Source organism: Chinchilla lanigera, unplaced genomic scaffold, assembly GCF_000276665.1.
Source record: "Chinchilla lanigera isolate Chin_1 unplaced genomic scaffold, ChiLan1.0 scaffold00032, whole genome shotgun sequence".
NCBI lineage: Eukaryota > Metazoa > Chordata > Mammalia > Rodentia > Chinchillidae > Chinchilla > Chinchilla lanigera.
The window spans coordinates 952,643-962,932 of NW_004955433.1; the positions used below are offsets into that span (position 1 = coordinate 952,643).

Sequence of the window (10,290 nt, forward strand, 5' to 3'; positions counted from 1 at the left end):
TTTAAACAATTATTTTTAAAGTACATCAGAAAGAGCAGGGGATATAACTCAGTGGCATAAGTGCTTACCTGGCAAGCCTGAGGTCATGAGTTCCATTCCCGGTACAAAAAAAAAAGGTATATCAGAAAGAGATGAAGTAAACATGGCAGGATGTTAACTGATAACCCAAACTGGACAGAAATATTGCATGAGGCATACTTACTCACAATTTGTTATTTACCTGTACTTTATATTTAACACAATGCATGTTTAAAAATTTACATTTAATTTTATTATAGTAAAAGACATTGCCATTAATCCTACTCCCAGTATCCCCCTCACTTTGAACACACATACTCCATCATTTCTGACATGTTCTGATGCAGTTCTGGAGGTCCTCGTTCATAAGTGTCTGTATCTCGCTGTCCTGGCTGCTTCAAGTCCTTACTCTTCAGAGTATGTACCTTTCATGGCCATTTTGATTCGGGCAAGAGCAAAAGTCACACAAGTGCCAGATCCAGTGGAGAAATGCATGAAGGCATACAGAACTATAACGTTTTGTTTGAAATAAATTGTAAACAATCAGGTGATCACAAATCCAGTCAACGTTTAAGAAGTGTGTTACAGTAGAAGACACATTACCATTAATCTCCTGTTATTCCAAATACTCCCCCTTGCTCCAAATACATTTATCCTATTATTCTTGGCAACACGTCTTGTACTGTAATCAGTCCATGTATATATAAATAATTATTCACCGTATCTTTCAGTCACCTCTTGCAGTTTATCTGGCAGCCTTACCCAGAGGAACCATGACACTCAGAGACGCCCTCAGCAGGGCTCTGGACTCCTGGAGTGTCACCCCAACCTCTGGAGGAAAAGAAACTGGCAGGTGGGGAGGTCACGGTCAGCTGGTGCCTGGCGCTTGAGGGCTGACAAAGCAGAACGGGGCCTGTGGTTCCTGGTGGCTGCGCACCAAAGAAATCACCTTAACCTCAAGCCACAAAGCCAGAAACGGAGGCCTAGTTTTGATTTAAGCCTCCAACTTCTGCCTTAGATACCCCAAGTATTTTAGGCACACTCTCAGAGGCCTGCTCTCCAAAGGAGGGACCAAGAAACTAACACACAGTGTCAGGACCCCTGGCTGGACAGTGCCTGGCTCAAAAAGTCACGCCCTGGGCGAGATGCAAGGACCCAGACAGCCCCTGCAACCCTGGGCTGGCTACACTGTCAACCTGGCTTGGAAAAGGGCAATGCCCTGCCTGCAGGCCCTGTGTGCTGCTGATAGCCACCAGAAAAACTTGGTAGTCAGCTGAGTGTTCTTATTCCCACTGGCTGAGAGGTCAGCAGAAGGCCCTGAGATCCATTTCATAGTGTGACCGTGGGTGGTGTTGCCTGGTTTTAGGTAAGCAGGCCAGGACGACTGTTTCAAGCACTGTGCTGTGCCACTGCGCTGAGGAAGATGAGCTTGGTTCTAGGGTTGTGCAGCGAATCTGCAGGGCGGCCCTGAATTAACAATCCAGACCGAGGGGTTGGGGGTTTAGCTCAGCGGCACAGAGCCTGCCTGGCAAGCTCAAGGTCATGAGTTCGATTCCCAGTACCGGAAAAAAAAAACCAACAATCCGGACTGAAGGGCTGGGTGCATGATGCTCAGGCGTAGGGCGCTTGCCTAGTATCTGCAGGGCCCTGGTCTCCATGCCAACTACACACACTCACACACACAGTAATAATAATTATGGAATGAGCCTATTTTAAAACAAAAGTTAATGAAATCTTTAACGAACACAGCCCTCACAGTCAGGAGATTGTACAGTGGTGGTTTTTTGTTTTGTTTTGTTTTTTGGTTTTTTTCCGGTACCGGGAATCGAACTCATGACCTTGTGCTTGCCAGGCAGGCGCTATGCCACTGAGCTAAATCCCCAGCCCCTCATGCAGTGATGGGAAACCTATGGCACATGTGCCACAGCAGGCCGTTTGTACCATGGAAAGCTCTCAAAGGTTCACCTTCCCAGGTGTCGGCAGTGGGTCAGGTAGAGAGGATTAGAGGATTAGCTTTAACCGTTCAGCACTGACCTGACTGGATATGGCCACAGATGCCTCACCTCCAAGTCAAGTGGTTTTTCCGGAAGGTGACACCATGAGAATTGGTGGACCAGCTGGCCTGGTGTAAGCCACTTCCAAATGATAAAAATAAACACTTAGGTGTTGACGGGAACCAGCAATACTTTTAAGGAAATAAATGTTAGGACTTGAGAGTACTGCTGGGTATTTTTCAAGCCAATGGGACACTACTCAACAATTAAACACAACTCAAGCACCCAGGCTGCCCCTGCTACCATTCAAATTCACCCTGCAGGGCCCCAGACCATAAGAGCCTGATGAGCACCTTACACGGTCCCCGACGCTCTAGATCAACGCACCGCACCAAACAACGAAACATTTGCTTTGCTTGAAAAATTGCTCCTGAAAATTAAGCAAACCCAACCCAGACTCTTGTAGTAATTTAAGTAATTTATACTGGTTAGGTTTCTCCCCTGGTACCTGAATATACACTCCATTAACATTCTGCCCTTATTCCTTGACTTTGACTATACTTACTTATTTATTTGTACCAGGCAGGCACTGTGCCACTGAGCTAGATCCCTGGCCTGCTTGACTTTATTTTAACTTAAAGTACTGGCATTCACTAGTTTTTGTCATATTAACTCATTTTGTTTTAATTTTACCTGTCGCAAGCTAGTGAGATGCAGCAGTTCAGATTCAAACGCTATTTTACAGATGAGCTATAAATTATATACAGGACAGGACAGTGGAGTAGCAGGCTCCAAAACCTCCTGCCACAAGCACCCCTAAAGGCTGGCTTCTTTAAAGGCTGCAGAAGATCACTCAGCCTAACGAGACAAAAGGGGTCCAGAGGGAAACAGAAATGTAGGGCCAAAGGGGAAACCGCGGAAGCATGGGTGTAGGGGGTGGGTGGGGCTGAGGAGTGGGTGAGAACCAGATTTTAAGATGAAAATAGATAGAGATACGGCCACAGAAACAACAGCCAGGTTCTGTGTGCAACTTTGGCGATGCATCATCAGTAGTCAGTCTCCCTGGGGAGTCACCTCTTAGAAAGGACTGTGTAATATGTTCTCATGTACATGCATATTTACGTCCATGTCTCCTCTGTTTTCACTACTGATCATCAGAAGTACAGGGTAAACAGAAACTTCCTTCAGACGGACTTGGACATTAGGGAGCTTTAGGGACATGTTGTCAAAGGACACAAAATTTAAGTTGCTCTACTGTGTGTCATAGAGACTAAAGTTAATAGCAATATATTGTATGTACAAGAATAATTGTACTTGGAAATTTCTTCTTTGTTTTTGAAGTAGGGTCTTGCTATGCAGTTTACGTCTTGAACTCCTGGTGATCCTCCTGCCTCAGCCTCCCCAGTGCTGAGATTACAAGCATGTGCCACCACACCTGCCTCTATACGCTGTACTTGCTCTTGGAGAGCACATTTTAGATGTTCTCCTCACACACAATAAGTACATGAGGCAATACATGTATTAAACAGTGGATCTGGTCATTCTACAGTGAGTACATACATAAAACTGTCATGAGTGCCCCAGACATTCCCTTGTCAATTAGAAAAAATTAAGTTTGAAACCGGGGCTTGAGGTCAGGCATGGTGGCGCACACTTGTAATCCCAGCACTTGGGAAGCTGAGGCAGGATTGTTGTGAGTTTGAGACCAGCTTGGGCTACAAAGTGAGCTCAAGGCCAGCCTGAACTGCATAGCGAGACCCAGTTTCAAAAACACAAAAAGAAAAAAAAAAGGAGGTGAAAGGCCACAAGGTTTGATAGTAAGGGTGAGGACAGTAACTTGTTTATTGCTATCTCTACAGCTCCCACCTCTACCTCACAAATGATATACAGTCCATACATATTTTCTAAATAAGCCCTAAAACTGACCAAGTATGTATCTAAAACTGCTTTTAAAAATAGAAAGCAAATAGCCTGGTACCTGCCTATAATCCTAGCTCCTCAGCAGGCTGAGGCCGGAGGATGACAAGTTTGAGGCCAGCCTGAACAACCAAGTGAGACCCTGTCTCAAAAGACACACAGGTAGGGGTGTAGCTCCGTGCTGCCTGGGTTCAATCCCCCGTGCCACATAAAGAAGGATAATGGAAAGCAGAGACAGCCCCTTTAAATGGAAGGAGAACAGAAGGAGGGAAGGCAGGGATGGGGGCCTCTGTACCAAGTCGCCATGAATGGAGTCATCAGGCACACAAACATGTGCTCACAAAAGCAAAAGAAAAAACAGAAAGCAAACGTCAAACATTTTTCCCAGCTGCTTTGAGTAGCTGCCAGCCTTAATTCACAATAGTCCCTTCCTCCGTACACCGCGCGCCCACAGCACAACATGCGACGATGCAGGTCATAAACGTCTCGTCATTGGCCAGCAGCCTGTACTTCACTGCCGAGCTCACTTCCACCCGCTGGTTCTTCTCTAGGAAGCAGGCGAATGTCTAGCGGCACAGATGGCCCCTGCACTGAGGCCAACAGAATGAGATCTCACACTGTGTTAGACAACAAAGCAAAATGGTTCCAACAGTCAAGGACCCCCCTTGTTCCTGTAACGTCAATTTGCAGAATAACGGCACTTGCCAGTAGTAATATCCTCAAGAAGCTCGCCCATCTCAAGGAATGAAGACCTGGAGTAAAATAACTACTGTTCAAGCAGAATGGATTTGGAGGTTCACTCCTTAACCTGGGTGTGTTCCTAGTCTGACTCAGCAGGCTGGGGTAAGGTCTGCACTTCCCCTACCCTGGGCCCTGTCTGGATGCCTTGCCTGCCCGGTCCAGGGCCCCGCTGAGAGCACAGGCCCTGCACTGGCTGCGTCAGCCGGACGAGGTCACTGGAACAAACACACTGCACCCCGCCCGTGCTGTCTCAGGCCCTGCCTCTGAGCACCATGGAGGAGCTGGATCGTTCTCTTAGGGGGAGAATCTTGTAAGGAAATAAATAGCCCCCACTGCCTCTGCTGCCAACTCTCACTGTGGCTGTGCCTGGCCAACTGCAGGACTGTGGGGGACCTGGGCAGAAAAAAACTGAGCGCTGAGCACGCTCAAGAGGGGCCTGCAGCTGCAGCCCTTCAAGGCGAGGCTGGGGAACCCCAGGTGATGAGCAAGCTGGCAGTGAGAAAGCCAAGGGAGGCGAGGGAGACCAGCTCACATTGCTTCTGCCACACTCGTGGGAGGCCTCACTTCCCCTCCCAGCATTGTAAGAGGAAAAAGAAAAAACAGAAACCCTGTTCCTTAAACAGCACAGTCCAAGCCAGGAGAGGCGGCGTACACCTGTGATCCCACCACTCGGGAGGCTGGGGCAGGAGGAACACGGTGCAGTCAAGGCCAGCCCAAACTAAACACCAAGACACTGTCTCAAATCAAAACCAAAAGAGTTTGGTGCCTGAAAGCATGGCATGAGGTGGGTGTGACAGGAGGGCGGGAAGGAAGGCAGCTATTGCGCTTTACTGTGCACACCAGGTATTTTATGGAGGAAGAGGGCTGTCTTTACACCAGAACAGGAGAGGTAAACCAGGCAGAGACAGGGAAAAGTATTAGGACACTGGGCCTGCAGGCAAATCTACCCCTGCCTCTCCACAGGGCTTCAGATAAGTTACTTCTCCAGGCTGTTTCCTTGAAAGTAAATTAACAGATTCAGGGATCTTAACAGTTTGTTTGGGTTTTTGAGACAGGTTCTCACTACGTATTTTAGGCTGGCCTTGAACTCACTGTATGGCCCAGGCTGGCCTCAAATTTACTGTGATCCTCCTGCCTCAACCTCCCAAGTGCTGGGATTATAGGTGTATACCACCATGCCCAACTAAAGTTTTTCTGATTAAGAAAAATCTTACCCGGGCATAGTGGTGCATGCCTGTAATCCCAGCACTCGGGAGGCTGAGGCAGGAGGATCACTGCAAGTTCGAGACCAGCCTGGGCTACAAAGTGAGTTTAAGGCCAGCCTGAACTGCATAGTGAGACCCTGTCTCAAAAAGACAAAAAAAAAGAAAAATCTTAGACTATAATGCTGAGTCTTCTTAGCTCTGAATAGAGGCAGCTCAGGAGACGTGGTGGACATGTAAGCAGCAACCTGGCAAGAATATACTCAGTGACTTTCTTATAGTAAAGAGCAAAGGCAAAGTGGTACTGCTTTGACTTTAAAGAAGGGTGTGGCGGCCCAGCCTATAATTCCACCTAATCAGGAAGCTAAGGCAGGAGGATCCAGAGTTCAGGGTCAGCCTGGGCACCTTAGCAAGACTTTGTCTCAGAGTACAGATATAAAGAGCTAGGGAGGTAGCCCAGCTCTCTGGGTTCAATCACCAGCACAATGATGATGATGATGGCCCTATATATTCCCCAAACGAAGCTGTGTGGCTAAGCTGTCAGACACTCCCTAGGGCTCCACAGCATCGGCCCCAGACCACTGTGGCTCCCAGGAACACGCTGCTCCTCCCCCAGCCCAGGCAAAGGGCAATGTGTTCGTCCTGCTTGTCACAGCTGTGGAACCCAGTGGTGTCCTTGGCCTCAGAAGAGGAGGCAAAGGCGTGACAGCCCCTTCCCCCTCTGGCCCTCTGGCAGGACCGTCTTGCCGACTTAGGCTGCTTCTGTACCCCCACTGCTGTGGGACTTGGAGCTGTCAGCAGGCCGGCGAGGGCGGGGCCGCATCTAACACTCAGCAGTGTGGCTGCTCTGATGCACCCATACCCCAGGACCACAGAAGCAGGAAGCCACTTCATAAGAGAAACCCGAGCCACTAGGTAACTTCATTTCACAAATGCGCAAACAGCAGATTACAACAGCAACAAATGTTTCTGAGGCACCGCCCTGGGCTGGGGGCTTCACAGCAGTATACTTCATTTCATTCCTCCGAAACACCTACGAGGGAGGTATTATTATCCTCATTTTTTTGAAATAAGAAGCCTGAGGTTTTTAAGGGTTAAATAACTTGCTACCAAGTTTTTTTAAGTACTACTTGCTAACTTGGCCTGTTCAGCATAATCCAAGTATTTGTAGGTAACAGAAAAGGAATCTGAGCCTGGTTCTGTAGTTTCTCAGGTCGCTCTTCTTTCCAATAAAACAACCCAAAGTAATCTCAGCACTCTGGGAGGCTGAGGCAGGAGGATCACAAGTTCAAGCCCACCCTGGGCAACTTTGCAACTTAGCAAACCCATGTCAAAACAAAATATAAAAATAGAGCTGGGGATAGAGCTCTTGGGAAGGCCCTGGGTTCAATCCCCAGTACCACAAACCAAAAGGGTCAGGAGTGAGACAACAGGACTGGAGAGTTGCTCCTGGCACAAGGCTTGCCTAACACATTCAGGGCCAGCGCCACAGAAAACAAGAGAGAACGAGGCCCTTGTCATGGGCCTACGGGCAGCAGGCCTTGCGCCGGGCAGACACAACCGGTTGGGATAATAATGAAATGCACGTAAATCCTGCCCTTCTAGGTTCTGGGTGAGGATATGGTCCTCGATGATCTGTCTTCGGGAGCCTCAAAGGCTGGCCAGTGGACGCCTCGCTTAGGCCTTCCCCTCCTCTGGGAAGTGGGTGTGGGCCAGAGGAGGAGGGCTCGGCAGTACTCTGCCCCTTTGGCAAGTGAGGACTCAGCAGGGATTACAGAGCTTGCCTGATACTCGGTCAGCACAGTGAGGACAAGACCGTCTTGGCTCCTTCCAGGACAGCCCCTGGGTCAAAGACAATCACCCTCCAGGCACCCCTGCCCACTGCAGTCCCACAGCAGCCAAACCTGTGCATCCAGGCTTCACTCCTTTTCTCTCTCCTCTCTTTGATGGAGACAGGCTGCAGCACAGGCGATCTTCAAAGAAAAAGACAGGCCCCTGGCAGTGAGTGTGGACTGCACTGCAGCTGTATTTCAGAAGGGAAACCATGACGACCGTCACCCTGTGTCATGGACTCTGGGCCTGACACTGCCCAGCGCTCTACACTCAGCCCCTCTACAGTCTGCACACACAGGCGGGTTTTGTGGGCCCCAGAGCTCGTGTAACTTGAGGGGCCCTTCATAGGGGACAAATTCTGGGGCAGAATTCAGTACAGGGCTTTGGAAGGGCCCTTGCATGAGAAGCACTGCAAGCTCCATGGTAAATGTACAACTGTGCCCGACAGCTGATACCACTTGTCCCCAGTTTTTTTTTTTTGTACCGGGAATTGAACTCAGGACCTTGTGCTTGCCAGGCAGATGCTTGTGCCACTGCTGAGCTATATCCATGGCTGGTCCCCATTTTTACAAGAACTGAGGGGCTGGGGATTTAGCTCAGCAGCACAGTACCTGCCTGGCAAGCCCAAGGTTGTGAGTTTGATTTCCAGTACCGGAAAAAAACAAAACAAAACAAAACAATACAAGAACTGAAATCCAGGCTTTGAGAAGTGACATAATTTGTCCAAAATCAAAAAGCTTGCAAATGGCAAGTCTGGGATCTGAACATAGGGTGTTAGACTAATCTCACATATGTTTCAGTTGTGTGACGGCTAATAAAATAATATTACTATCATTTATTAAGCACCAACTCTATCCCAGGAGAAGTATACCTGTCTCCTTCACTAATTCTTACCACTTTTCTATATACAGCCGTCGTTATTACCTCCAATGTCAGACAGAAAAACGTGAACCAAGAAAGACAGAACCACCAGCTGCTGGTGCCCAGTCACTGCCCGAGGTTTCACCCACACAGTTCCTCCCCCTGGACACCATCCCACACGCCCGAGCCCTCCAGCTCATCCAGGAAAGGGCCCAGTGACGCTCAGTGACTACAGCTGTGTCCACTGAAATTAGCCCCGTCCTTCCCTGGCGGTGCCACCCGGGGCGCGCTCCTGGGCTGGGTGGGCCGTTGTGCAGTGTCCTACTGCCCTTCGAGCCCTCCTCACGGAGAAAACCACTCGAGAAGGCCAATACCACCTCTGGCCTCCGCCAGCTGCCTGTACCCACCCTGAACCATGAAAGACCTAGGGAATCTGGACTGGCCACACTGCGAGGCCCTTCACCCTGCAGGGCTCCCCAAGACAGCCTGTAAAGCCAGGATGAAAATTCACCTCAAACTATCGAACTGCTTGAGTCCAGCAGCTCAAAGCAAGAGGCTAACCTCCTCAAATGACTAGCCAGGGTTTGCATGTGCAGGGTTAAGGGACACGGACGCCCCTCAGGGTGCCTGAGGAGTTCACACAGTGTGCCAGCCTTCCCTTCCCTTGGCACTGTGAACTTAATAAAAATTAAATGGCTTGCTTTTGCACCCAGCTACACCCCCAACCCCTTTTATTTATTTTGAGACAAGGTCTCCCTGTCTCCCTAAGTCACTAAAATGCCCACACTTGACTGACTGGAACTTAGATCCTCCTGCTTCAGCCTCCCAGACGGCTGGCATTACACGTGTTTGCTATCATACCTGGCTCCTGCTATGGCACTCTTTAAGAAATTGCTAGATCCCCAGTAATTGGTTACTTATGGAAACTCTGTGAAAGTAATGTTGCCACCTGGCCAACATGACGCTACAAGGAGTGCGGACTCAAGCTGGGGCAGGTCGGAGCTTTCAGCCTGCAGCAAGTCGAGGGGAGGTTGTGCGTGCGCCAGGACAGGCCCCCACGGAGTTCTCTAAGGGAAAAGGACCCCAACTCTCTCCCGTTCCTCTTTCCCCGGCGTGGTAAAGCGCGGAAAGGGCAAGGAGAGGGACACAGTGAAGTCAGAGGATGGGAAGCCAGGCGCAGGGCCGGCCGCCGCGGGGCGCGAGGAAGCACGCGGGGCGGGGCGGGCGGCGGCGCACAGGCCGCGAAGGGGGCTGAGCGCGGAGGGCGTCGCCGCCGCAGCCCGCGGCCCGGCCGGGGAGGAACGCGCGCAGCGTCGAAAGCTGCGGCTGTCCCCCGTTTGTTTCTCCAGGCGGGAAGAAAACCGGCTGGGCCCGGCCGAGACAAGGCTCTCTGGAGGGGCAGAGACGAAGCCAGCTCCGCGCCTGGTCGCGCGCGCCCCGCCCCGCTGCCCGCGCCCGGGACGGCGGTGGGTGCGGCGCTGCACGCGGGGTTCCGCGGCTGCCGGCGGGGCCCGTAGTGGGAGCGCGCGCTCAGCGCCCCGACCCCAGCTCACCTTCTCCACCGCCCGGTCCACGGCCTTCTGGAAGACCCGGGCCACGAGCAGCGTGACGCTGGTCACCAGCAGCAGCAGGGACAGCGTCCCCGCCGCGTAGAAGCAGCACCTGCCCATGCTGCGCGGCGCCCGGCCGGCTGCGGGAGCGAGAGTGAGGGCGGCGCCCCGGCC

The 10,290-nt window shown here is 50.9% G+C and overlaps 1 protein-coding gene across 1 annotated transcript in view; it reads right to left on the minus strand.

Moving 5' to 3' along the window:
• Scarb2 (scavenger receptor class B, member 2) overlaps positions 1-10,290 on the minus strand; it is a gene marked incomplete at its 5' end in the record, with an annotated part of 78,193 nt that extends 67,903 nt beyond the window's left edge. Inside the window, 1 exon segment of the mRNA XM_005388182.2 lies at positions 10,120-10,290. Coding sequence (XP_005388239.1) covers positions 10,120-10,236 — 117 coding nt within the window.